Source organism: Oncorhynchus clarkii, chromosome 9 (assembly GCF_045791955.1).
Source record: "Oncorhynchus clarkii lewisi isolate Uvic-CL-2024 chromosome 9, UVic_Ocla_1.0, whole genome shotgun sequence".
NCBI classification, from domain to species: domain Eukaryota; kingdom Metazoa; phylum Chordata; class Actinopteri; order Salmoniformes; family Salmonidae; genus Oncorhynchus; species Oncorhynchus clarkii.
In genome coordinates this window covers 4756424-4783998 of record NC_092155.1, presented here as the reverse complement: position 1 = coordinate 4783998, position 27575 = coordinate 4756424, and the positions used below count along the sequence as shown (strand labels likewise).

Here is a 27575-nt window from a genome sequence, read left to right as displayed (position 1 = left end):
TGCGCCGCCTCATGGGGCCAGCTGTGACACAGCCTGGGATCAGCCTGGGATCAAACGCGGAGCTGTAGTGACACCTCAACGCGATGTAGTACTGAACACACACTGGCATCATCAGCGAAAAGAGAGTAGCCAGCTAAATTGTTGATTTGAATTTTTCCCGTTCGGGATTTTGAAACCTTTAGGATACCAATTTAACATAACGGTTCATTACAAATCAATAACCAATAAACAGAGAGAGATCAATAACAGAGAGAACAGAGAAAGAAGCCTACTCTACTGTGTGTGTGTGTGTGTGTGCGCCCTATAGTTACCTTAGCGGTGAGTCCCCGGGCTGCAGGTCCAGCTGGTCCATCCTGGCTCCTGTGGATCATAACGACATAAATATTATATATATTATATATATTCAGACCCGGGTTTCCGTGGCGACGGACATTTAACCGGACGCGTTTTTTTAATTTACTGAACATTTGAGAAATTTACCAGACCCAAATTAATTTAGTGCTTAAAGCTGATTAGATAATATAGTAAATCATTAAGATTTAGAATATGGTAAGTCACATGAACAGAATATGCAAAAATCGAGGATGCAACGATGTGCAATCCTTAGAAAATTCTGATAAAAATAACTGTCCACATCTATACTGAACAAAAAATATGAACGCATATGAACGTAAAGTGTTGGTACAACGTTTCATGAGCTGAAATATCAGATCTCAGAAATGTTCCATATGAACAAAAAAAAAGCTTATTTTTCTTCTCAAATTTCATGTCACAAATTTGTTTACACCCCTGTTGGTTTTTTTGCCAAGAGAATCCATCACACCTGACAGGTGTGTTATATCAAGAAGCTGATTAAACAACATGATGATTACACAGGTGCACCTTGGGCTTGGGACAATAAAAGGCCACTCTAAAATGTGAAGTTCTGTCACAGAATGTCACAGATGTCTCAAGTTGAGGGAGCGTGCAGTTGGAATGCTGACTGCAGGAATGTCCAGCAGAGCGGTTGCCAGATGTTCATTTCTCTACCATGAGCCGCCACCAACGTTGTTTTAGAGAATTTGGCAGTACGTCCAACCGGCCTCACAATTGCAGACCACATGTAACTACGCCAGCCCAGGACCTCCACATTCAGCTTCTTCACCTGTGGGATCTTCTGAGACCAGCCACCCAGACAGCCGATGAAACTGTGGGCTTGCAAAACCAAAGAAGTTCTTCACAAACTGTCAGAAACCGTCTCAGGAAAGCTGGTCGTCCTCACCAGGGTCTTGACCTGACTGCAGTTTGGCGTCGTAACCGACTGTAGTCGGGAAAATGTTCACCTTCGATGATCACTGGGACGCTGGAGTAGCTCTTCACAGATGAAACCTGATTTCAACTGTACCAGGAAGACGGGCCACAATCAACAGCCTGATCAACTCTATGTGAAGGAGATGTGTCACGCTGCATGAGGCAAATGGTGATCCACACCAGATACTGACTGGGTTTCTGATCCACACCAGATACTGACTGGTTTTCTGATCCACACCAGATACTGACTGGTTTTCTGATCCACACCAGATACTGACTGGTTTTCTGATCCACACCAGATACTGACTGGTGTTCTGATCCACACCAGATACTGACTGGTTTTCTGATCCACACCAGATACTGACTGTGTTTCTGATCCACACCAGATACTGACTGGTTTTCTGATCCACACCAGATACTGACTGGTTTTCTGATCCACACCAGATACTGACTGGTTTTCTGATCCACACCCCTACCTTTATTTTTAAGGTGTCTGTGACCAACATATTCACATCTGTATTCCGAGTCATGTGAAATCCATAGATTAGGACCTAATTAATTCTATTTAAATTGACTGATTTCCTAAAATGAACTGTAACTCAGTAAAATATTTTTTAATTGTTGCATGTTGAGTTTATATTATTGTTCAGTGTAGTTTCCCTAAGCCAACAAGACGAGTAACGAAACGCGAAATCACTAGCCAACAAGACGAGTAACGAACCGCGAAATCACTAGCCAACAAGACGAGTAACGAACCGCGAAATCACTAGCCAACAAGACGAGTAACGAACCGCGAAATCACTAGCCAACAAGACGAGTAACGAAACGCGAAATCACTAGCCAACAAGACGAGTAACGAACCGCGAAATCACTAGCCAACAAGACGAGTAACGAACCGCGAAATCACTAGCCAACAAGACGAGTAACGAACCGCGAAATCACTAGCCAACAAGACGAGTAACGAACCGCGAAATCACTAGCCAACAAGACGAGTAACGAACCGCGAAATCACTAGCCAACAAGACGAGTAACGAACCGCGAAATCACTAGCCAACAAGACGAGTAACGAACCGCAAAATCACTAGCCAACAAGACGAGTAACGAACCGCGAAATCACTAGCGAACAAGACGAGTAACGAACCGCGAAATCACTAGCCAACAAGATGAGTAACGAACCGCGAAATCACTAGCCAACAAGACGAGTAACGAACCGCGAAATCACTAGCCAACAAGACGAGTAACGAACCGCGAAATCACTAGCCAACAAGACGAGTAACGAACCGCGAAATCACTAGCCAACAAGACGAGTAACGAACCGCGAAATCACTAGCCAACAAGACGAGTAACGAACCGCGAAATCACTAGCCAACAAGACGAGTAACGAACCGCGAAATCACTAGCCAACAAGACGAGTAACGAACCGCGAAATCACTAGCCAACATATCAATCTACTATAGTAAGGAACATCAGAATCACTAGCCAACATGTCAATCTACTATAGTAAGGAACAGCAGAATCACTAGCCAACAAGACGAGTAACGAACCGCGAAATCACTAGCCAACAAGACGAGTAACGAACCGCGAAATCACTAGCCAACAAGACGAGTAACCAACTGCGAAATCACTAGCCAACAAGACGAGTAACGAACCGCGAAATCACTAGCCAACAAGACGAGTAACGAACTGCGAAATCACTAGCCAACAAGACGAGTAACGAACCGCGAAATCACTAGCCAACAAGACGAGTAACGAACCGCGAAATCACTAGCCAACAAGACGAGTAACGAACTGCGAAATCACTAGCCAACAAGACGAGTAACGAACCACGAAATCACTAGCCAACAAGACGAGTAACGAACTGCGAAATCACTAGCCAACAAGACGAGTAACGAACCGCGAAATCACTAGCCAACAAGACGAGTAACGAACTGCGAAATCACTAGCCAACAAGACGAGTAACGAACCACGAAATCACTAGCCAACAAGACGAGTAACATGTCAATCTACTATAGTAAGGAACATCAGAATCACTAGCCAACATGTCAATCTACTATAGTAAGGAACAGCAGAATCACTAGCCAACATGTCAATCTACTATAGTAAGGAACAGCAGAATCACCAGCCTACATGTCAATCTACTATAGTAAGGAACAGCAGAATCACTAGCCAACATGTCAATCTACTATAGTAAGGAACAGCAGAATCGCTAGCCAACGTGTCAATCTACTATAGTAAGGAACAGCAGAATCACTAGCCAACATGTCAATCTACTGTCAAACCCTAGTAAGAAAGTTGATCTGCCTGTCCAAACAGACTCTGGGACAGTTGTGAGACGATAGATTCCCAAATTCATACAATCAGCAGGCCTAAGCTACATGATTCTTTATTTTTATTTTTAAAAGTCTGATGCAAGAGATCAGAACATTTAGATTCATATATTTTTAATAAGTTTCATAATGTGAAGAAGTAATAGTTTATTAAGGCTACGCGCAAATGTTCTTTCCCATAATGCAATTAGCAGTAAAACACCATTGTGGAAAGGGCATATCATGCGAACGTCTTCATGTGACAGATACCCCGGTTAGAGTATATGGGAGCTCTAACATGCAACAACTAGCGGTGGGTTGTTAATATGAAGTTGGGTTGACTCACATTTTTACTGAGGAATAGGATTGTTACATTTTTTTTACAAATTTGACTAGGCAAGTCAGTTTAAGAACAAGTTCTTATTTTCACATTACCACTGGGTGCGACGCTACACGCGATAGATTTTTATTAAATCGCGTGGATGTTTGTGTAATTGAAATCCATGTGTCCAAGTCAAAACATCTTGTTTTTTTATGTCCTCGTGATATTTTGACATCCGCACCAGGTGGCTTATAGCAGCAACCAACTAGTATAGGTTTCCTACGTGGTACAGCTGTACCCATAGAGACTATAGCAGCAACCAACTAGTATAGGTTTCCTACGTGGTACAGCTGTACCCATAGAGACTATAGCAGCAACCAACTAGTATAGGTTTCCTACGTGGTACAGCTGTACCCATAGAGACTATAGCAGCAACCAACTAGTATAGGTTTCCTACGTGGTACAGCTGTACCCATAGAGACTATAGCAGCTGTACCCATAGAGCCTATAGCAGCTGTACCCATAGAGACTATAGCAGCTGTACCCATAGAGCCTATAGCTGTACCCATAGAGCCTATAGCAGCAACCAACTAGTATAGGTTTCCTACGTGGTACAGCTGTACCCATAGAGACTATAGCAGCAACCAACTAGTATAGGTTTCCTACGTGGTACAGCTGTACCCATAGAGCCTATAGCTGTACCCATAGAGCCTATAGCAGCAACCAACTAGTATAGGTTTCCTACGTGGTACAGCTGTACCCATAGAGACTATAGCTGTACCCACAGAGCCTATAGCTGTACCCATAGAGCCTATAGCTGTACCCATAGAGCCTATAGCAGCAACCAACTAGTATAGGTTTCCTATGTGGTACAGCTGTACCCATAGAGACTATAGCAGCAACCAACTAGTATAGGTTTCCTACGTGGTACAGCTGTACCCATAGAGACTATAGCAGCAACCAACTAGTATAGGTTTCCTACGTGGTACAGCTGTACCCATAGAGACTATAGCAGCAACCAACTAGTATAGGTTTCCTATGTGGTACAGCTGTACCCATAGAGACTATAGCTGTACCCATAGAGACTATAGCTGTACCCATAGAGACTATAGCAGCAACCAACTAGTATAGGTTTCCTATGTGGTACAGCTGTACCCATAGAGACTATAGCTGTACCCACAGAGCCTAAAGCTGTACCCATAGAGCCTATAGCTGTACCCATAGAGCCTATAGCAGCTGTACCCACAGAGCCTAAAGCTGTACCCATAGAGCCTATAGCTGTACCCATAGAGCCTATAGCAGCTGTACCCACAGAGCCTAAAGCTGTACCCATAGAGCCTATAGCTGTACCCATAGAGACTATAGCAGCTGTACCCATAGAGCCTATAGCAGCTGTACCCATAGAGACTATAGCAGCTGTACCCATAGAGACTATAGCAGCAACCAACTAGTATAGGTTTCCTACGTGGTACAGCTGTACCCATAGAGACTATAGCTGTACCCACAGAGCCTATAGCTGTACCCATAGAGCCTATAGCAGCTGTACCCATAGAGCCTATAGCAGCTGTACCCATAGAGCCTATAGCAGCTGTACCCATAGAGCCTATAGCAGCTGTACCCATAGAGCCTATAGCAGCTGTACCCATTAAGACTATAGCAGCTGTACACATAGAGCCTATAGCAGCTGTACCCATAGAGCCTATAGCTGTACCCATAGAGCCTATAGCAGCTGTACCCATAGAGCCTATAGCAGCTGTACCCACAGAGACTATAGCAGCTGTACCCATAGAGACTATAGCAGCTGTACCCATAGAGCCTATAGCAGCTGTAGCCATAGAGACTATAGCAGCTGTACCCATAGAGCCTATAGCAGCTGTACCCATAGAGCCTATAGCAGCTGTACCCATAGAGCCTATAGCAGCTGTACCCATAGAGCCTATAGCAGCTGTACCCATAGAGACTATAGCAGCTGTACCCATAGAGACTATAGCAGCTGTACCCATAGAGACTATATCAGCTGTACCCATAGAGACTATAGCAGCTGTACCCATAGAGACTATATCAGCTGTACCCATAGAGACTATAGCAGCTGTACCCATAGAGACTATAGCAGCTGTACCCATAGAGCCTATAGCAGCTGTACCCACAGTATCTCTAATCCAGTCAACATTAAGTCCTTATGTTGTTTAGCTGGAATATGATCCTGGATGTAAACTGCAACCCCTTAGATCTATTTATGTCCCTCCTGAACATATTGTATCCATGTATAGAGATCTCAGCTTCCTCAAAGGAAGAGTCCAAGTGAGTCTCTGATAGCCGCCAAGACATGAATATTGTCTGACTGCACCTAGACAGCATATTTCATGAATTTTTATTCCTTTAAACCGCATATATTCTAGTGAGCAATTAACAGACCTTTCTCTGGTACATTTTCAATATTTACACGCCCAGACATGGAATCGGCAGTTGGAATCTGAGAGAGATAATCAGTCAGTGTGTGTGTGTGTGTGTGTGGGGCTAGAATTACGTGTAATGTCTTTTTAAGTTGTTGCAGTATATCTGATATTTGTCTCAAACACTGTTCCCTACATTTTTTTTTGTTTTACCTCAATGAAATTTAGCAAACGGCACATGGACAACGAAAGAAAGTTGATATAATTGCCTCCACAGACATGTTTTGTCCCCCCCCCCCTCCACTAGGCTACTTTGAAATGCAAGGTAAAGACATGCCTTATATAATATGTAGTAAAAATGTTCCAGGTTTCAAACAATTAAGTAAATGGTTTTCAAAAAAGCTGCATACTGCCTCCAGCTCATTGCAGAGGGGTGCGTGAGGCGCCGAGGAAGAGGAGGCCTTCCGTTGACACTTGCTTGTTTGATATGCTGAAGCAGCAACTCTCACTCCCCCCGACAGAGCCTTAGAGAGGAAAATATCTCTGTATGCTGCACGCCTATGATAAGATACATAAAATATACTGTAAAAAAAACCTGCAAATTTAATTTCGAATAAATTATGCAAATTAAACATTTAGACCAATAAGCGTGACCAGTCAAATGCATTTCACTCCACTGGTATGTCCATCAGTGTAGAGGTTATAAAGCCTAATGTCCATCAATGTAGAGGCTATAAAGCCTAATGTCCATCAATGTAGAGGCTATAAAGCCTAATGTCCATCAATGTAGAGGTTATAAAGCCCAATGTCCATCAATGTAGAGGCTATAAAGCCTAATGTCCATCAATGTAGAGGTTATAAAGCCCAATGTCCATCAATGTAGAGGCTATAAAGCCTAATGTCATTATTATTGTATTGTTTATTCTATATATATATATATATATATATACACACACACACTTTTATTTATCTATTTTATTATTATTTACAAAAATATTTTTTTGTTTTGTTGTCAAAAGTCAGCTATTACTGGCTGTCGGAAACTGGGATTCCCATCTAATGGATAAAAAAGAGATGGTTCATCCACATTCCTAAATGACATATTGGTTTCCTCACCCGGTGAGCTGAATATGGACACGATACGACAGCAACCTATGCTTTGGTTTTGGTTAACCTGGACACCGTTTCCAATGCTAACATTATAGCATCTGTGGCTCAAATTCAATGCAAGTCAATGGTAACCATATTAGCATTTTCATGTTTCGTGTCCAAATCATCCCCATCTAAAAATAGATTGTGTCAATTAAGTTTAAATCTAAATCGTTTGGACATGAAACATGGAATTGGGCATATAGCTAGCTACTATTGACTTGCATTGGGTTTGGTTCTGTAAAAGAGCCGTCTCTAGAGCCGTCCCTAGAGCCGTCCCTAGAGCCGTTCCTAGAGCCGTCCCTAGAACAGTTCCTAGAGCCGTCCCTAGAACAGTTCCTAGAGCCGTCCCTAGAACAGTTCCTAGAGCCGTCCCTAGAACAGTTCCTAGAGCCGTCCCTAGAACAGTTCCTAGAGCCGTCCCTAGAACAGTTCCTAGAGCCGTCCCTAGAACAGTTCCTAGAGCCGTCCCTAGAACAGTCCCTAGAACAGTTCATAGAACAGTTCCTAGAGCTGTCCCTAGAACAGTTCCTAGAGCTGTCTCTAGAACAGTTCCTAGAGCTGTCCCTACCAGAGAGCGTCCTCTCCCTCCAGGTCCGACTCGTCGCTGCTACGACACTGCTCGTTGTCCGGGTCGTCTTCGAGAAGGTCGTTACCACGGTTACCGGTACCGCCCTTCAGACAAGGAGCCACCACGGAATGGTCCGTGCCACACACGCGCTCATAGAGGAGCTCGTACAGGACGGCTGCAGAGAGAGAGAGGACACAGACACACACAGAGACACACGCACACACAGAGACACACAGACACACAGAGACACACAGACACACACACAGAGACAACATCAGTAAAAACAACCTGTTGATTGCCTTGTTATTCTGTTGATAGATAAACCTTCGCCCCAACATATATTTCAAAGGCAAGTACTCCAGGAAGGTTGATAGGAAGGTTGCAGATCTGTGGTCATTGACCATAGGAGGAGGCAAAACAGTACAGCCAGCTAATAGCACAAACCTAAAATGGTGAAATGACTCATCGCAATTCACAGTGGCAGACAGAGGGCAGTGTTCTTCACAAGAGGTTCCATTAACCTCATCCCAAACTGAGAGAGGGGGGGGTTCCATTAACCTGGTCCCAAACAGAGAGAGGGGGGGGGGGGGGGGTTCCATTAACCTCGTCCCAAACTGAGAGAGGGGGGGGTTCCATTAACCTGGTCCCAAACAGAGAGAGGGGGGGGGGGGGGGGGGGGGGGGTTCCATTAACCTCGTCCCAAACTGAGAGAGGGGGGGTTCCATTAACGTGGTCCCAAACAGAGAGAGGGGGGGGGGGGGGGGTTCCATTAACCTCGTCCCAAACAGAGAGAGAGGGGGGGGGGGGGGTTCCATTAACCTGGTCCCAAACTGAGAGGGGGGGGGGTTCCATTAACCTGGTCCCAAACTGAGAGAGGGGGGGTTCCATTAACCTGGTCCCAAACAGAACTGGGGGGGGTTCCATTAACCTCGTCCCAAACAGAGAGAGGGGGGGGTTCCATTAACCTCGTCCCAAACAGAGAGAGGGGGGGGGGGTTCCATTAACCTCGTCCCAGACTGAGAGAGGGGGGGTTCCATTAACCTCGTCCCAAACTGAGGGGGGGGGGTTCCATTAACCTCGTCCCAAACTGAGAGAGGGGGGGTTCCATTAACCTCATCCCAAACTGAGAGAGGGGGGGGGTTCCATTAACCTCGTCCCAAACTGAGAGAGGGGGGGGTTCCATTAACCTCATCCCAAACTGAGAGAGGGGGGGTTCCAATAACCTCGTCCCAAACTGAGAGAGGGGGGGTTCCATTAACCTTGTCCCAAACTGAGAGAGGGGGGGGGGGTTCCATTAACCTCGTCCCAAACTGAGAGAGGGGGGGTTCCATTAACCTCGTCCCAAACTGAGAGAGGGGGGGGTTCCGTTAACCTCGTCCCAAACTGAGAGAGGGGGGGGTTCCATTAACCTCGTCCCAAACAGAGAGAGGGGGGGGGGGGGTTCCATTAACCTCGTCCCAAACAGAGAGGGTGGGTTCCATTAACCTCGTCCCAAACTGAGAGAGGGGGGGTTCCATTAACCTCGTCCCAGACTGAGAGAGGGGGGGTTCCATTAACCTCGTCCCAAACTGAGAGAGGGGGGGGTTCCATTAACCTCGTCCCAAACTGAGAGAGGGGGGGTTCCATTAACCTCGTCCCAAACAGAGAGAGGGGGGGTTCCATTAACCTCGTCCCAAACTGAGAGAGGGGGGGGGGGGGGGGTTCCATTAACCTCGTCCCAAACTGAGAGAGGGGGGGTTCCATTAACCTGGTCCCAAACAGAGAGAGGGGGGGTTCCATTAACCTCGTCCCAAACTGAGAGAGGGGGGGGGTTCCATTAACCTCGTCCCAAACTGAGAGAGGGGGGGTTCCATTAACCTGGTCCCAAACAGAGAGAGGGGGGGTTCCATTAACCTCGTCCCAAACTGAGAGAGGGGGGGTTCCATTAACCTTGTCCCAAACTGAGAGAGGGGGGGTTCCATTAACCTCGTCCCAAACAGAGGGGGGGGGGTTCCATTAACCTCGTCCAGGCATGTTTTGTTTCCAGGCTGTAAATTTAAAATCGCATTTGATTTGATTTATGCTGCAGTAGTTTGTGTGTCGGGGGGGCTAGGGTCAGTTTGTTATATCTGGAGTACTTCTCCTGTCTTATCCGGTGTCCTGTGTGAATTTAAGTGTGCTCTCTCTAATTCTCTCTTTCTTTCTCTCTCTCGGAGGACCTGAGCCCTAGGACCATGCCTCAGGACTACCTGACATGATGACTCCTTGCTGTCCCCAGTCCACCTGGCCGTGCTGCTGCTCCAGTTTCAACTGTTCTGACTCATTATTATTGAACCATGCTGGTCATTTATGAACATTTGAACATCTTGGCCATGTTCTGTTATAATCTCCACCCGGCACAGCCAGAAGAGGACTGGCCACCCCTCATAGACTGGTTCCTCTCTAGGTTTCTTCCTAGGTTTTGGCCTTTCTAGGGAGTTTTTCCTAGCCACCGTGCTTCTACACCTGCATTGCTTGCTGTTTGGGGTTTTAGGCTGGGTTTCTGTACAGCACTTTGAGATATCAGCTGATGTACGAAGGGCTATATAAATACATTAGATTTGGAATCAGGCTACCCTCCCAGGCGTGACCCAGGTGCCCCGTTCTGTATATACGGGCGTTTTGCAAAAAGTGAATAGGCTTTTTGATTTAAAAAAAACAACAACAACTCTATCTGCCTTCCTCATGAAAACGAGTTTGAAAAACACATCTGGACGATTCACTGCTCCCTGGATTGACAACATGACCGAGCAGCAGAGATTCCTGTTCTATTGGAGAAGGGCGCTGCTCCCTTACCACTTCCGCCCCGATGACGTGTCGGGCCATACCCCAGGCCAGATTAATCTAACCCCCTGACTGTGTGTGTGTGTGTGTTCTTAACTCACACTGGCACAGGGCAGCATTCTTCACATGAGCTATGGGGTAGACACTGTCGTAATGGTTCCCGTTCAGGAAGCACAGACGCACCTAACGGACACAAAGCAACAAACGTTTGCCTCGGGTCAAAAGTAGTGAATAGAAATCAGGATGCAGTGTTGTTTAAACACGGTGCGTTTGTTTTTTTTACCTTGTCATTAAAGCCGTTGTCAGTGATTTGAACAGGAGGTTTACCAGGGGTCTGGAAGATGATGAAATCACTCCTGGATCAACAAATGCATTTAGAGAACATAGACCAAGCTTTAGTCTCAGTAAATAACTACTAACATGTAAACAAACACACACGTTTTTATTTCACCTTTATTTAACCAGGTAAGCTAGTTGAGAACAAGATATAATTTACAAGAGAGAGAGACAGACGACAAGGTCAAGATGATGAACGTGATGAAAATTCTTACTTGTACATCAGAGCCAGTGCACATATCTCCACCTCTCCCACCCAGTGCTGAAAAAAAACAATGTTTTATATGAATCAGCTAAGAACTGCCTAAAGTACAGGAATTCATATTAGTTTGGAGTTACAGTGATGTGTGTTGGACACTTTACCTGAGGGTCCTCTAGTTTCATTATGTACTCCTCGAAGTCTCCTTCTATGAACTGGAGGAGAGCAATAAAGAGACAGGGATGAGAGAGACAGAGAGAGAGGGATGAGAGAGACAGAGAGAGAGGGATGAGAGAGACAGAGAGAGAGGGATGAGAGACAGAGAGAGAGAGGGATGAGAGACAGAGAGAGAGGGATGAGAGAGAGACCGAGAGAGATAGAGACACAGAGACAGAGGGATGAGAGCGAGATAGAGACGGATGAGAAAGAGACAGAGACACAGAGAGACAGAGAGATAGATGAGATGAGAGACAGAGAGAGAGAGGGATGAGAGACAGAGAGAGAGGGATGAGAGAGAGACCGAGAGAGATAGAGACACAGAGACAGAGGGATGAGAGCGAGATAGAGACGGATGAGAAAGAGACAGAGACACAGAGAGACAGAGAGATAGACAGAGAGAGAGGGAGGAGAGAGAGACAGAGAGAGAGAGGGATGAGAGAGATAGAGACACAGAGAGATAGAGACAGAGAGATAGAGACAGAGAGAGAGACAGATGAGAGAGAGAGAGACAGATGAGAGAGAGAGAGACAGATGAGAGAGAGAGACAGATGAGAGAGAGAGACAGATGAGAGAGAGAGACAGATGAGAGAGAGAGAGAGACAGATGAGAGAGAGACAGACAGACAGATGAGAGAGAGGGAGATGAGAGAGAGAGACAGACATACAGAGAGAGAGACACACAGAGAGACACTTCTAGCCAATATAATATAACGCAGTTGGTTCAAGTGGTAACTTGGTTGAGGCCTTCCTATTAACTAGCTTCCTACCGCTGCATAGTTCTCCTTGTTCTTCTTTAGATACTGCACACAGGTGGCACGGACTTTGGTATGGAGGCTTTGACAGTGTAACACCTGAGAAACACCACACACGAAAACCCAGTCAAAAATAGTGCACTAAAGTAGCTAGTAAACTTCAGTCTTGACAAACTAGCTAGCAGGCTAACATAAGACTGGACCAACACAGTGATTGCTTGCTACCTTAGCTAACTAACCATCTCGCTAAAAACACAACTTGACTAAATTATCCTGGACCAAGTCTCCCTGAAAGTAATACAAAATAAATAAAGTTGCCATTGTTCGTATTAGTTGAGATTCAAGTTAAAAATGTTTGCAATATATAAATGCTGTTTGTTTGGACTTTAACGTGAGGATGAGTAGGTGAAAAAACAGCATCGATTAAAAACACGTGTATGGAAAGAAAGAGAGAGGGTGTGTGTGTGAAACACTGTTGAGGACTTTCCTCTCGGAAATGTCTACGAAGCTAAACAAGTTAACTTTATTAAAAAGCTTATTTTTTTTTTATTACAAAGAACCGTCTGTGATATTTTGTTGTTCTTTGATTTGTCATGTGAATAACGTTCAACTTGGACTTTACCTGTTCAGCTACAGCCCGAAATAAACACGACCCGTCTTTGGCTATTTTCTTCCGGTGAAAGCCGATGGATTTCAGGTATTCGTCCATACATTTTTCCACACTTTTTTCGTTGTTATTTTGCCGCATGTTTGGTTGACATCCGTCCATAGTTGGTTTATCGATGCTGTCGAGTCTTGATAGTCTCACTAGAGACACTAAAGAGTTAGTTAGCTTTCGGGTTAACTAACAATATAAAACGTTTTCCATTCAGGCTGTGCAATGAATACCAGGAAACTGTATATATAATGACTGCTGTTTTGTTTCGGTGGAAGCGTCAAGCTTTCGTTTTCACCAAAACATTCCTTTATAGTCTCATTATTTTATTTTTTCTAGACTGTCAATTAAAGACTAAATATACCGTGTGTTATATTAACTCGCTATCGTGTACAATTACATAGATGACATAGCTAACATGTATTCACCAACAACAACAAAAATAACGAAACAAATAGCTTCTCGTTTTAGTCCACGGTTGTCTCCTCGCTGTTTTACTCTCCACTGAAGTTTGGTAACTCGACTGGCCGCTGGGAGTTGTAGGCAACACGCCCTTCCTGTGCGCAGGAGCAGAGTGCCAAGAGAACTACATTAACCAACTTGCCCCCCACGCAGATTCTCTTCTCTTTTCCAAACAAACTGTAACGAAAGTAATAAAATTAAATTAAAAATTAAAAGGTCTAGAAACATGAAATACATATTTGATTTGTAAGGTTGTTTGTGATTTGATGGTGAATTATCTCTCAACACTAGCAAACTACTTAATGAATCATATATATATATATATATATATATATATTTTATCTTCCTCCATTTAACACATTCTCAATAGGAGTTGTTACCAGAGGAGATCGGTGGAAACTATCCTTTGGTTATATATATATATATATACATATATATATTTTTTACATGTTATTTTTTATAATATTATGCTTATATGTTGTTATTTATAGATTATACAAATATATATTTTTTTGTAGATGTCAGAGAGAATGGAAAACCTTACACGATAACCCAATAATATAACCTTATATATAATGTATATGTCGTGTCATGGTTTCTAATTTGTTTTTGCCCCTCCTCCTACGCGGTGCTGTCCCAGGGAGGGCGTTTTGCCAGTGGTTCTGCCTTAAATGTGACGCTAGAGTCCGGCAAGCGGGAGGCGAGGAGTCCGGTGTTGTTCTGGAGCGCTTTAAAACAAAAAAATAACGTCTGTTTAAAACACGGTAATGTAAATGCTTCCTATAATTTAAATACAAAATAAACAACAGTCCTATGTTTTTCCGAATAAATTGTTTGTTTAAATCGTTTGTTCGAAGCTCAAACTAGAGTAAGAGTTTATTTTACGATTCCAGAGTCGTCCAACTTTTCGCTCTATTGTCGTTCTCATCCAGACAAGACTTATCCCCAAAGCATGTAGGCCTATCTGATCATAAACCGTTTTTTTTATTTAGTTAAGTTAATAGTTTATCCGTTTAGAATCGGTTAAACGATGAACGTTATTATTTTTAAGACCCCGTTTTCTCTCCCTGTAGAAATAACAGTCGGATGTAGTTAGAAACGGATTTTTTGTTGTCGTTATGATTTCTCCTTGTAGCAATTATCACATCAAAATACATTTGATTGAATCACATGTACCGCCACTGGAGTGACTGACAGGCCGTCTCTGTCTGAAGCCCAGGTCGGTTGAAAGTGCTCTCAGACCGGGCAAGCTTACAGGCCTGTCTCCTGGTCGGTCATAAACAATGTAGCTTCGTTCGTTCGGCAAAGGCAGGGTTGCTGTTGCAACCTAACACTCTCTCTCTCTCCTGACCCTCCACATCTCCATCTCCCAATTAAACCGCGCCATGGCCGTCCGTGCCTCGACACATTGATTTTTTTTCTTCAGCTGTCTATCCTGCAGATAGAAGCAGGGAAATGTGTTGTATCTTATGGGGTAGTGGTGGTAGGATGGCGCATCAGGCAGGCCAGACAGTGAAATGAGAAGGATAGTTTACAGCTAGCTGATTCTTTCAGATCTAGGGCGGGTTAGTTGGAGAGTTAAGCTGCTGTGCTCTCTGTCCAATTCTGACCGAATTGTCTGTCTGTCTCTCTCTCAGGTGCGCTGCCTGTCTCTCTCTCAGGTGCGCTGCCTGTCTCTCTCTCTCAGGTGCGCTGCCTGTCTCTCTCTCAGGTGCGCTGCCTGTCTCTCTCTCAGGTGTGCTGCCTGTCTCTCTCTCTCAGGTGCGCTGCCTGTCTCTCTCTCTCAGGTGCGCTGCCTGTCTCTCTCTCTCAGGTGCGCTGCCTGTCTCTCTCTCAGGTGCGCTGCCTGTCTCTCTCTCAGGTGCGCTGCCTGTCTCTCTCTCAGGTGCGCTGCCTGTCTCTCTCTCTCAGGTGCGCTGCCTGTCTCTCTCTCTCAGGTGCGCTGCCTGTCTCTCTCTCAGGTGCGCTGCCTGTCTCTCTCTCAGGTGCGCTGCCTGTCTCTCTCTCTCAGGTGCGCTGCCTGTCTCTCTCTCTCAGGTGCGCTGCCTGTCTCTCTCTCTCAGGTGCGCTGCCTGTCTCTCTCTCTCAGGTGCGCTGCCTGTCTCTCTCTCTCAGGTGCGCTGCCTGTCTCTCTCTCTCAGGTGCGCTGCCTGTCTCTCTCTCTCAGGTGCGCTGCCTGTCTCTCTCTCTCAGGTGCGCTGCCTGTCTCTCTCTCTCAGGTGCGCTGCCTGTCTCTCTCTCAGGTGCGCTGCCTGTCTCTCTCTCAGGTGCGCTGCCTGTCTCTCTCTCAGGTGCGCTGCCTGTCTCTCTCTCAGGTGCGCTGCCTGTCTCTCTCTCTCTCAGGTGCGCTGCCTGTCTCTCTCTCTCTCTGGTGCGCTGCCTGTCTCTCTCTCTCTCTGGTGCGCTGCCTGTCTCTCTCTCTCTCTGGTGCGCTGCCTGTCTCTCTCTCTCTCTGGTGCGCTGCCTGTCTCTCTCTCTCTCTGGTGCGCTGCCTGTCTCTCTCTCTCTCTCTGGTGCGCTGCCTGTCTCTCTCTCTCTCTCTGGTGCGCTGCCTGTCTCGCTCGCTCTCTCTGGTGCGCTGCCTGTCTCTCTTTCTCTCTGGTGCGCTGCCTGTCTCTCTCTTTCTCTCTCTCTGGTGCGCTGCCTGTCTCTCTCTCTGGTGCGCTGCCTGTCTCTCTTTCTCAGGTGTGCTGTCTGTCTCTATCAGTTGTACTGTTTCTCTGTCTCAGGTGTGCTGCTTGTCGTACTGTCTGTCTCTTGTTCTCAGGTGTACTGTCTGTCTCTCTCTCTCTCTCAGGTGTGCTGTAAGGCGTGACAGCCTGACCTGGTCCTACGACTGCCCAACACAACTGGCCAACCTAGATCCCTCCGTGCAGTAACACTCTACAGGCCAGTGGCTAGCTAGGGTACAACAACACAGAGTGTGATCCTCTCCACACTACTTAGTGTGCATCTGTATGTGACAGAGGGAGATACTGAGTACCCGTGTGTGACTGTACTGTATTTGAGGATATTCTCCCAGAGGACCCAGTCCTTCCCTACGTCGTCATCAAGATGAACGTGACGTCGCTATTCTCCTTCACCAGCCCGGCGGTGAAGAGGCTGCTGGGATGGAAACAGGGGGATGAGGAGGAGAAGTGGGCGGAGAAGGCAGTGGACGCCCTAGTGAAGAAACTGAAGAAGAGGAAGGGAACGATGGAGGAGCTGGAGAAGGCTCTCAGCTGTCCCGGACAGCCCAGTGAGTGGTCTAGTGTGTGTGTGTGTGTGTGTGTGTGTGTGTGTGTGTGTGTGTGTGTGTGTGTGTGTGTCTAAATCCTCTCCCCTCTCCCACCAGGTAAGTGTGTGACCATCCCTCGGTCGTTGGACGGTCGTCTCCAGGTATCCCATCGTAAAGGTCTCCCCCACGTCATCTACTGCAGAGTGTGGAGGTGGCCTGACCTACAGTCTCATCACGAACTCAAGGCCTTGGAGTGCTGCCAATTCCCCTTCATAGCCAAACACAAAGATGTCTGTATCAACCCCTACCACTATAAGAGAGTGGACAGTCCTAGTGAGTATACACTGACCCCCTAGTGAGTATACACTGACCCCCTAGTGAGGTTACACTGCCCCCTAGTGAGGTTACACTGCCCCCTAGTGAGGTTACACTGCCCCCTAGTGAGGTTACACTGCCCCCCCTAGTGAGGTTACACTGCCCCCCCTAGTGAGGTTACACTGCCCCCCCTAGTGAGGTTACACTGCCCCCCCTAGTGAGGTTACACTGCCCCCCTAGTGAGGTTACACTGCCCCCCTAGTGAGGTTACACTGACCCCCTAGTGAGGTTACACTGACCCCCTAGTGAAGTTACACTGACCCCCTAGTGAGGTTACACTGACCCCTATTGAGTATACACTGACCCCCTACCACAACTAGAAATTGGACAGCCCTAGTAAGTATAAGGCCGGAGGGGGTGTGGTGGTGTATGGCCCGGAGGGGGTGTGGTGGTGTATGGCCCGGAGGGGGTGTGGTGGTGTATGGCCCGGAGGGGGTGTGGTGGTATATGGCCCGGAGGGGGTGTGGTGGTATATGGCCCGGAGGGGGTGTGGTGGTATATGGCCCGGAGGGGGTGTGGTGGTATATGGCCCGGAGGGGGTAAATGGCCACTAAATTGACGAAAGTGTGTGGACCTCTCCTTGTGCACGGGGGCATTGTCATGCTGAAACAGGAAAGGGACCCAGCGGATGCCAGGAGAACGCTACCTGCCCCAATGAAAAATGCCATCTATAAAGTTTCCTCCTCCACCAAACTTTACAGTTGCCACTATGTATTTGGGGCAGGTAGCGTTCTCCTGGCATCCCCCAAACCCAGATTAGTCCGCCGGACTGCCAGATGGTGAAGTGTGATCGATCACTCCAGAGAACTGCTCCAGAGTCCAATGGCGATGAGCTTTACACCACTCCAGCCAACGCTTGGCATTGCACATGGTGATCTTAGGCTTGTGTGCGGCTGCTCGGCCATGGAAACCCATTTCATGAAGTTCCTGACGAACAGTTCTTGTGCTGACGTCCAGAGGCAGTTTGGAACTCGGTAGTGAGGGTTGCAACCGAGGACAGAAGATATTTATACGCTTCAGCACTCTGCGGTCCCGTTCTGTGAGCTTCTGTTGCCTACCACTTCTCAGCTGAGCCGTTGTTGCTCCTAGACATTTCCACTTCAAAATAACAGCACTTACAGTTGACCGGGGTCGGCTCTAGCAGGGCAGAAATTTGACGAACTGACTTGTTGTAAAGGTGGCATCCTAAGACAGTGCCACGTTATAAGTCACTGAGCTCTTCAGTAAGGCCATTCTACTGCCAATGTGTGTCTATGGAGATTGCATGTCAGCAACGAGTGTGGCTGAAATAGCCAAAGCCACTAATTTGAAGCGGTGTCCACATACTTTTGTGTATATACAATGTACCACGGCTAAGGGCTGTTCTTACCCACGATGCAACTCAGAGTGCCTGGACACAACCCTTAGCCGTGGTATATTGGCCACATGCCACAAACCCCCGAGGTGCCTTATTGCTATTATAAATGAGTTACCAACATAATTAGAGCAGTAAAAATTAATGTTTTTGTCATACCCCGTGGTATACGGTCTGATATACCACCGCTTTCAGCCAATCAGCATTCAGAGCTCGAACAGCCCAGTTTATAATAACAAGTATACTATCTGAAATTGACCTCTACAAGGTTTTAGCTGTATGGAAATAGAGCCAGCTTGCCTTATTGATAAGGGACTGACACCTTCCTCCTCCCCCTCTCTCTCCCCCCTCCTCAGTGCTGCCCCCTGTCCTGGTCCCTAGGAACAGTGACCTCACAGCGAGGCCGGGGATGCAGCCCCGTTACCATGGCGCCATCGACCAGAACGAGCCTCTCATGCCCCACAACGCCACTTTCCCAGAATCCTTCCCTCCAGGCGGGGGCGGCAACGGAGGGTTGGCGTTCCCTTGTTCCCCTGGCAACAGCTTCCCCAGTTCGCCCGGCAGTGGGTCCAGCAGTATCTCCGCGTTCCCCCACTCCCCACTTAGCTCTGACCCAGACAGCCCCTTCCATGTCCCGGGTAAGACTGGTCCCGAGCTGGCTCACCTCTGGAGCCCTCTCTTTCCTCCCCCTCTCTCCTTTCTTTCCTCCCCCTCTCTCCTCTCTTCACCCCCCCCCCTCCTCTCTTTTCTTCCTCTCTCTCCTCTCTCTCCTCTCTCTCCTCTTTCCTCCCCCTCTCCTCTCTTTCCTCCCTCTCTTTCCCCCCCTCTCTCCTCTCTTTCCTCCCGCTCTCGCCTCTCTTTTCTCCGTCTCTCTCTCCTTTTCTCCCTCTTTCCTCCCCCTCTCTCCTCTCTTTCCTCCCCCTCTCTCCTCTCCTTCCTCCCCCTCTCTCCTCTCTTTCCTCCCCCCCTCTCTCCTCTTTCCTCCCTCTCTCTCCTCTCCTCTCTACAGCTTACCTGGAGCGTCTTACTCTATACAGCTGTGTTGAATTAGTTTTCTATGCCGTAGGTTGTTGTGTTGGCTAATAAATGGTGTGTTGTAACACAGCTGACACCCCGCCCCCAGCCTACATGCCTCCAGATGATTATCTGATTCAGGACTGCTCCCAGCCAATGGAAACCAACCTCCTCGCCATGCCAACCGGCCTGGATACCAACAACAGGCCAGGTAACCACAGAAACGCAGTATGCCCATAGACATTAATATCCGCTCTTCCTGCCTCTCTTCTCTCTCTCTCTCTCTATCCCTCTCTTCTCTCTCCCTCTCTCCTTCCTCCTCTCTCTAGATGTCTCTGAATAACCTCCTCTCTGTCTGTCTCTGTCTCTCTAGATGTTCAGCCAGTAGCCTATGCGGAACCAAAACACTGGTGTTCTATAGTGTACTATGAGCTGAATAACCTCCTCTCTGTCTGTCTCTCTCTCTAGATGTTCAGCCAGTAGCCTACGAGGAACCAAAACACTGGTGTTCTATAGTGTACTATGAGCTGAATAACCGCGTGGGTGAGGCGTACCTGGCGTCAGACTCCAGTGTTCTGGTCGACGGCTTCACCGACCCTTCCAATAACCGCAACCGCTTCTGCCTCGGCCTGCTGTCTAACGTCAACCGCAACTCGACCATAGAGAACACACGCAGGCACATCGGCAAAGGTGAGACTTGAGAGTTTAGCTTTACAAATATTGGTGAGACTGTGGCTATGGCAACAGGGAAGACCCTTCCACTAGATGTTGGAACGTTGCTGTGGGGGGGGGGACATGTTTCCATTCAGCCACAAGAGCCTTAGTGAGGTCAGGCACTGACGTTGGGGGTGATTAGGCCTGGCTCGCAGTCGGCGTCCCAATTCATCCTAAAGGTGTTCGATGGGTTTCAGGTCAGGGCTCCATTTTGTTATTTTCCTCCGGGCTAAATCCTAGAGGAAAACCTGGTTCAGTCTGCTTTCCAACAGACACTGGGAGATGAATTCACATTTCAGCAGGACAATAACCTGAAACACAAGGCCACATCTACACGGTAGTTGCAAACCAAGAAGACTGTGAATGTTCCTGAGTAGCCGAGTTACAGCTTTGACATAAATCTGCTTGAAAATCTATGGCAAGATTTGAAAATGGTTGTCTAGCAACGATCAACAACCAATTTGACAGAGTTTTTGAAAAGAATAATGGGCAAATATTGTACAATCCAGCTGTTAGAGACTGAATCAGAAAGACTCACAGCTGTTAGACTGACCCAGAAAGACTCACAGCTCTTAGAGACTTACCCAGAAAGACTCACAGCTCTTAGAGACTTACCCAGAAAGACTCACAGCTCTTGGAGACTTACCCAGAAAGACTCACAGCTCTTAGAGACTTACCCAGAAAGACTCACAGCTCTTAGAGACTTACCCAGAGACTCACAGCTGTACCCAGCTCTACCCAGACTCACAGCCTTACCCAGAAAGACTCACAGCCTTACCCAGAAAGACTCACAGCTCTTAGAGACTTACCCAGAAAGACTCACAGCTGTACCCAGCTCTACCCAGACTCACAGCCTTACCCAGAAAGACTCACAGCCTTACCCAGAAAGACTCACAGCTGTACCCAGCTCTACCCAGACTCACAGCCTTACCCAGAAAGGCTCACAGCTCTTAGAGACTTACCCAGAAAGACTCACAGCTGTACCCAGCTCTACCCAGACTCACAGCCTTACCCAGAAAGACTCACAGCCTTACCCAGAAAGACTCACAGCTGTACCCAGCTCTACCCAGACTCACAGCCTTACCCAGAAAGGCTCACAGCTCTTAGAGACTTACCCAGAAAGGCTCACAGCTCTTAGAGACTTACCCAGAAAGACTCACAGCTCTTAGAGACTTTCCCAGAAAGACTCACAGCTGTACCCAGCTCTACCCAGACTCACAGCCTTACCCAGAAAGACTCACAGCTCTTAGAGACTTACCCAGAAAGACTCACAGCTGTACCCAGCTCTACCCAGACTCACAGCCTTACCCAGAAAGACTCACAGCTGTACCCAGCTCTACCCAGACTCACAGCCTTACCCAGAAAGGCTCACAGCTCTTAGAGACTTACCCAGAAAGGCTCACAGCTCTTAGAGACTTACCCAGAAAGGCTCACAGCTCTTAGAGACTTACCCAGAAAGGCTCACAGCTCTTAGAGACTTACCCAGAAAGGCTCACAGCTCTTAGAGACTTACCCAGAAAGGCTCACAGCTCTTAGAGACTTACCCAGAAAGGCTCACAGCTGTACCCAGCTCTACCCAGACTCACAGCCTTACCCAGAAAGACTCACAGCTGTACCCAGCTCTACCCAGACTCACAGCCTTACCCAGAAAGGCTCACAGCTCTTAGAGACTTACCCAGAAAGACTCACAGCTCTTAGAGACTTACCCAGAAAGACTCACAGCTCTTAGAGACTTACCCAGAAAGGCTCACAGCTCTTAGAGACTTACCCAGAAAGGCTCACAGCTCTTAGAGCCTTACCCAGAAAGGCACATCTGTAATAGCTTTCTAACACGTATTGACTCAGGGGTGTAAAATACATTGCTGTGGAAAAGTATTTCCCCCCACTTTCAGATTTTCTCTATTTCTGAATATTTTTGATACAAAATGTTATCAGATCTTCAACCAAAACCTAATATTAGATCAAGGGAACTTGACTTTACAAATAACAAAAATAAAATTGATACTTTATTTAATGAACAAAGTTCTGCAAAACCCAATTCCCCTTTTCCTCTTTACACTCAACTGGTTGTGCCACTTCCTGTAGCTGCCATGACTCCAACCAACCACTTCCTGTAGCTGAATGACTCCAACCAACCACTTCCTGTAGCTGCCATCACTCCAACCAACCACTTCCTGTAGCTGCCATGACTCCAACCAACCACTTCCTGTAGCAGCCATGACTCCAACCAAACACTTCCTGTAGCTGCCATGACTCCAACCAACCACTTCCTGTAGCAGCCATGACTCCAACCAACCACTTCCTGTAGCTGCCATGACTGCAACCAACCACTTCCTGTAGCTGCCATGACTGCAACCAACCACTTCCTGTAGCTGCCATGACTGCAACCAACCACTTCCTGTAGCTGCCATGACTGCAACCAACCACTTCCTGTAGCAGCCATGACTCCAACCAAACACTTCCTGTAGCTGCCATGACTCCAACCAAACACTTCCTGTAGCAGCCATGACTCCAACCAACCACTTCCTGTAGCAGCCATGACTCCAACCAAACACTTCCTGTAGCAGCCATGACTCCAACCAAACACTTCCTGTAGCAGCCATAACTCCAACCAAACACTTCCTGTAGCAGCCATGACTCCAACCAAACACTTCCTGTAGCAGCAATGACTGCAACCAAACACTTCCTGTAGTTGTGGATCAGTCTCTCACGTCTCTATGGACGAGTTTACTGTAGCAGCAATGACTGCAACCAAACACTTCCTGTAGTTGTGGATCAGTCTCTCACGTCTCTATGGACGAGTTTACTGTAGCAGCAATGACTCCAACCAACCACTTCCTGTAGTTGTGGACCAACCAAACACTTCCTGTAGTTGTGGACCAGTCTCTCACGTCTCTATGGACGAGTTTACTGTAGCAGCAATGACTGCAACCAAACACTTCCTGTAGTTGTGGATCAGTCTCTCACGTCTCTATGGACGAGTTTACTGTAGCAGCAATGACTCCAACCAACCACTTCCTGTAGTTGTGGACCAACCAACCACTTCCTGTAGTTGTGGATCAGTCTCTCACGTCTCTATGGACGAGTTTACTGTAGCAGCAATGACTGCAACCAAACACTTCCTGTAGTTGTGGACCAACCAAACACTTCCTGTAGTTGTGGATCAGTCTCTCACGTCTCTATGGACGAGTTTACTGTAGCAGCAATGACTGCAACCAAACACTTCCTGTAGTTGTGGACCAACCAAACACTTCCTGTAGTTGTGGATCAGTCTCTCACGTCTCTGTGGAGGAGTTTACTGTAGCTGCATTGACTCCAACCAACCACTCCCCAGGTGTCCACCTCTACTACGTAGGAGGTGAGGTGTATGCAGAGTGTCTGAGTGACACCAGTATCTTCGTTCAGAGTCCTAACCTCCTCCTCTCCCCAGGTGTCCATCTCTACTACGTAGGAGGTGAGGTGTATGCAGAGTGTCTGAGTGACACCAGTATCTTCGTTCAGAGTCCTAACCTCCTCCTCTCCCCAGGTGTCCACCTCTACTACGTAGGAGGTGAGGTGTATGCAGAGTGTCTGAGTGACACCAGTATCTTCGTTCAGAGTCCTAACCTCCTCCTCTCCCCAGGTGTCCACCTCTACTACGTAGGAGGTGAGGTGTATGCAGAGTGTCTGAGTGACACCAGTATCTTCGTTCAGAGTCCTAACCTCCTCCTCTCCCCAGGTGTCCACCTCTACTACGTAGGAGGTGAGGTGTATGCAGAGTGTCTGAGTGACACCAGTATCTTCGTTCAGAGTCCTAACCTCCTCCTCTCCCCAGGTGTCCATCTCTACTACGTAGGAGGTGAGGTGTATGCAGAGTGTTTGAGTGACACCAGTATCTTCGTTCAGAGTCGTAACTGTAACTATCATCATGGTTTCCACCCCACCACGGTGTGTAAGATCCCTAGTGGCTGCAGTCTGAAGATCTTTAACAACCAGGTAGGTAGACAGGTCACACACACACACACACACACACACACACACACACACACAACGACCGGAAGGTTCCAATTCTACCTCTCTGTCTTTCAGAGGAGAATATAATATAATTATAAACCCCACTGGTCAATCGTTTTAGAACGTTCCAGGGTTATTCTTTATTTTTTTACTATTTTCTACATTGTAGAATAATAGTGAAGACATCACAACTATGAAATAAAACATATGGAATCATGTAGTAACCAAAAAAAAGTGTAAAACAAATCAAATATTTTATTTTCTTTTGACTACCACATGACGCTGGTTGAGAGAATGTAAAGAGTGTGCAAAGCTGTCATCAAGGCAAAGAAAGGGTGGCTACTTTGAAGAATCTCAAATATTTTTTGGTTACTACATGATTCCATATGTGTTATTTCATAGTGTTGATGTCTTCACTATTATTTCTACAATGTAGAAAATAGTAAAAAATAAAGAAAACCCCTGGAATGAGTAGGTGTTCTAGAACCCTGGAATGAGTAGGTGTTCTAGAACCCTGGAATGAGTAGGTGTTCTAGAACCCTGGAATGAGTAGGTGTTCTAGAACCCTGGAATGAGTAGGTGTTCTAGAACCCTGGAATGAGTAGGTGTTCTAGAACCCTGGAATGAGTAGGTGTGTTCAAACTTTTGACTGGTACTGTATTTATATATAATAATGGTAATGTGTGTATATATACTTTATATAGTATAAGGCAGAAGACACATTTCTACCTTGTACAATTGGAATGTAAACTTCTATTGTTCTTCACCAGGAATTTGCCCAGCTACTGGCCCAGTCAGTGAACCACGGCTTTGAGGCTGTTTACGAGCTCACCAAGATGTGTACCATACGCATGAGCTTCGTCAAGGTAAACATGGGGTCAGGGGAGGGGTCAATTTGTTTTTCAATCACTCCACAAATTTCTTGTTAACAAACTATAGTTTTGGCAAGTCGGTTAGGACATCTACTTTGTGCATGACACAAGTCATTTTTTCCAACAATTGTTTACAGACCGATGATTTCACATATCACACACACACTTTCACACACACTGTAGCACAATTCCAGTGGGTCAGAAGTTTACATACACTAAGTTGACTGTGCCTTTAAACAGCTTGGAAAATTCCAGAAAATGATGTCATGGCTTTAGAAGCTTCTGATAGGCTAATTGACATCACCTGAGTCAATTGGAGGTGTACCTTCAAACTCAATGCCTCTTTGCTTGACATCCTGGGAAAATCAAAATAAATCAGCCAAGTCCTCAGAAAAAAAATTGTAGACCTCCACAAGTCTGGTTCATCCTTGGGAGCAATTTCCAAATGCCTGAAGGTACCACGTTCATCTGTAAAAACAACAGTATGCAAGTATAATCACCATGGGACCACGCAGCCATCATACCACTCAGGAAGGAGTCGCGTTCTGTCTCCTAGAGATGAACGTACTTTGGTGTGAAAAGTGCAAATCAATCCCAGAACAACAGCAAAGTACCTTGTGAAGATGCTGGAGGAAACAGGTACAAAAGTATCTGTATCCACAGTAAAACAAGTCCTATATCGACATAACCTGAAAGGCAGCTCAGCAAGGAAGAAGCCACTGCTCCAAAACCGCCATAATGTTTTTACTAGGATTAAATGTCAGTGATTTGTGAAAAAATGAGTTTAAATGTATTTGGCTAAGGTGTATGTAAACTTCAGACTTCAACTATAGTTCCACATTGATCTGGTACTTCCTGTATATAGCTCCACATTGATCTGGTACTTCCTGTATATAGCTCCACATTGATCTGGTACTTCCTGTATATAGCTCCACATTGATCTGGTACTTCCTGTATATAGTTCCACATTGATCTGGTACTTCCTGTATATAGTTCCACATTGATCTGGTACTTCCTGTATATAGTTCCACATTGATCTGGTACTTCCTGTATATAGCTCCACATTGATCTGGTACTTCCTGTATATAGTTCCACATTGATCTGGTACTTCCTGTATATAGCTCCACATTGATCTGGTACTTCCTGTATATAGCTCCACATTGATCTGGTACTTCCTGTATATAGTTCCACATTGATCTGGTACTTCCTGTATATAGCTCCACATTGATCTGGTACTTCCTGTATATAGTTCCACATTGATCTGGTACTTCCTGTATATAGCTCCACATTGATCTGGTACTTCCTGTATATAGTTCCACATTGATCTGGTACTTCCTGTATATAGCTCCACATTGATCTGGTACTTCCTGTATATAGCTCTATTCTTGTGTATTTTATATTACTCAGGGCTCATAAGCATTTCACGGTTAAGTCTCTACCCGTTGTTTTCGGCACGTGACAAATACAATTAGATTTGAAGGGTCAGGGGTTAACAGGTGGTCTACGAGCTCATCCCATTCTCTGGTCTTGCTGTCTCTGAATGCTCAATCCTGCAAGTTTTCAGTTGTGTTGTGCAGTGTACCCTCTAATCGTGTGTGTTCCTCTTCCTCCCCCAGGGTTGGGGTGCAGAGTACCACCGCCAGGACGTCACCAGCACCCCCTGCTGGATAGAAGTGCACCTGCACGGCCCTCTACAGTGGCTGGACAAAGTCCTCACACAGATGGGCTCTCCCCATAACGCCATATCCTCCGTGTCCTAACACACACACAGCCTCTAAACGCCACATGTTCAAATTTTGTTTTTTGTAACTTCTTTTTTTATTTTTTCAAATCTGCTGAGAGAGAGAGAGAAAAAACACAACACAACGTTATTCATCATCCCATATTACAATATCTGTCTTGACTGGAGTAGCCTAGAGAACCAGCTATGGATAGCTAGGCTAATTGAGGCCACATGCTGCAATTTCTCCCCAACCCCATTCAGATGAAAACATCAGCCTACCTATTGGTTACTCCAACCCCATTCAGATGAAAACATCAGCCTACCTATTGGTTACTCCAACCCCATTCAGATGAAAACATCAGCCTACCTATTGGTTACTCCAACCCCATTCAGATGAAAACATCAGCCTACCTATTGGTTACTCCCAACCCCATTCAGATAAGAAAAACATCAGCCTACCTATTGGTTACTCCCAACCCCATTCAGATGAAAACATCAGCCTACCTATTGGTTACTCCCAACCCCATTCAGGTGAGAAAACATCAGCCTACCTATTGGTTACTCCCAACCCCATTCAGGTGAGAAAACATCAGCCTACCTATTGGTTACTCCAACCCCATTTTGCTAACTTTGAGTTCCCATATGTTATTCCATCTTGCATTAGTGAACTCACTCCACTTGCGTCACATTGAGCCTCTTTGATTGGCCAACATAACAACAAACTACACAGTAAAGGCTACCGGTCTTTTTTACGGGACCACGTTATAAAAACTACCTTGAAAAGTTAGTGAATTATCTGATATTTCATGGTATATCCTTGTATGTAACAATGTCATATGGGTAATTTTAATTTACCAT

At 46.3% G+C, this 27575-nt stretch overlaps 3 protein-coding genes across 4 annotated transcripts in view; 2 read left to right on the top strand and 1 right to left on the bottom strand.

Annotated features, from left to right (window-relative positions):
* Positions 1-13509, bottom strand: part of LOC139415780 (OTU deubiquitinase 4) — a 44163-nt gene extending 30654 nt beyond the window's left edge. The window contains exons 1-8 of the mRNA XM_071163868.1: positions 12961-13509; positions 12354-12437; positions 11533-11583; positions 11385-11431; positions 11117-11189; positions 10935-11016; positions 8032-8206; positions 312-360 (exon numbers count right to left, since the gene is read on the bottom strand). Coding sequence (XP_071019969.1) covers positions 312-360; positions 8032-8206; positions 10935-11016; positions 11117-11189; positions 11385-11431; positions 11533-11583; positions 12354-12437; positions 12961-13107 — 708 coding nt within the window. The 5' untranslated portion in view covers positions 13108-13509. The remainder of the gene's footprint in view (positions 1-311; positions 361-8031; positions 8207-10934; positions 11017-11116; positions 11190-11384; positions 11432-11532; positions 11584-12353; positions 12438-12960) is intronic.
* The window catches only part of LOC139415792 (galactose-specific lectin nattectin-like), a 1187935-nt gene that overhangs the window by 706800 nt on the left and 453560 nt on the right, over positions 1-27575 (top strand). The gene's annotated exons all lie outside the window — the stretch shown is intronic.
* LOC139415779 (mothers against decapentaplegic homolog 1-like) lies at positions 14128-27004 on the top strand. The gene is made up of 9 exons (XM_071163866.1): positions 14128-14219; positions 16253-16693; positions 16790-17005; positions 18758-19039; positions 19507-19626; positions 19884-20105; positions 23944-24104; positions 24893-24988; positions 26611-27004. The coding sequence occupies exons 2-9, from the start codon at positions 16510-16512 to the stop codon at positions 26752-26754; spliced, it is 1425 nt and encodes a 474-aa protein (XP_071019967.1). The 5' UTR covers positions 14128-14219; positions 16253-16509; the 3' UTR covers positions 26755-27004.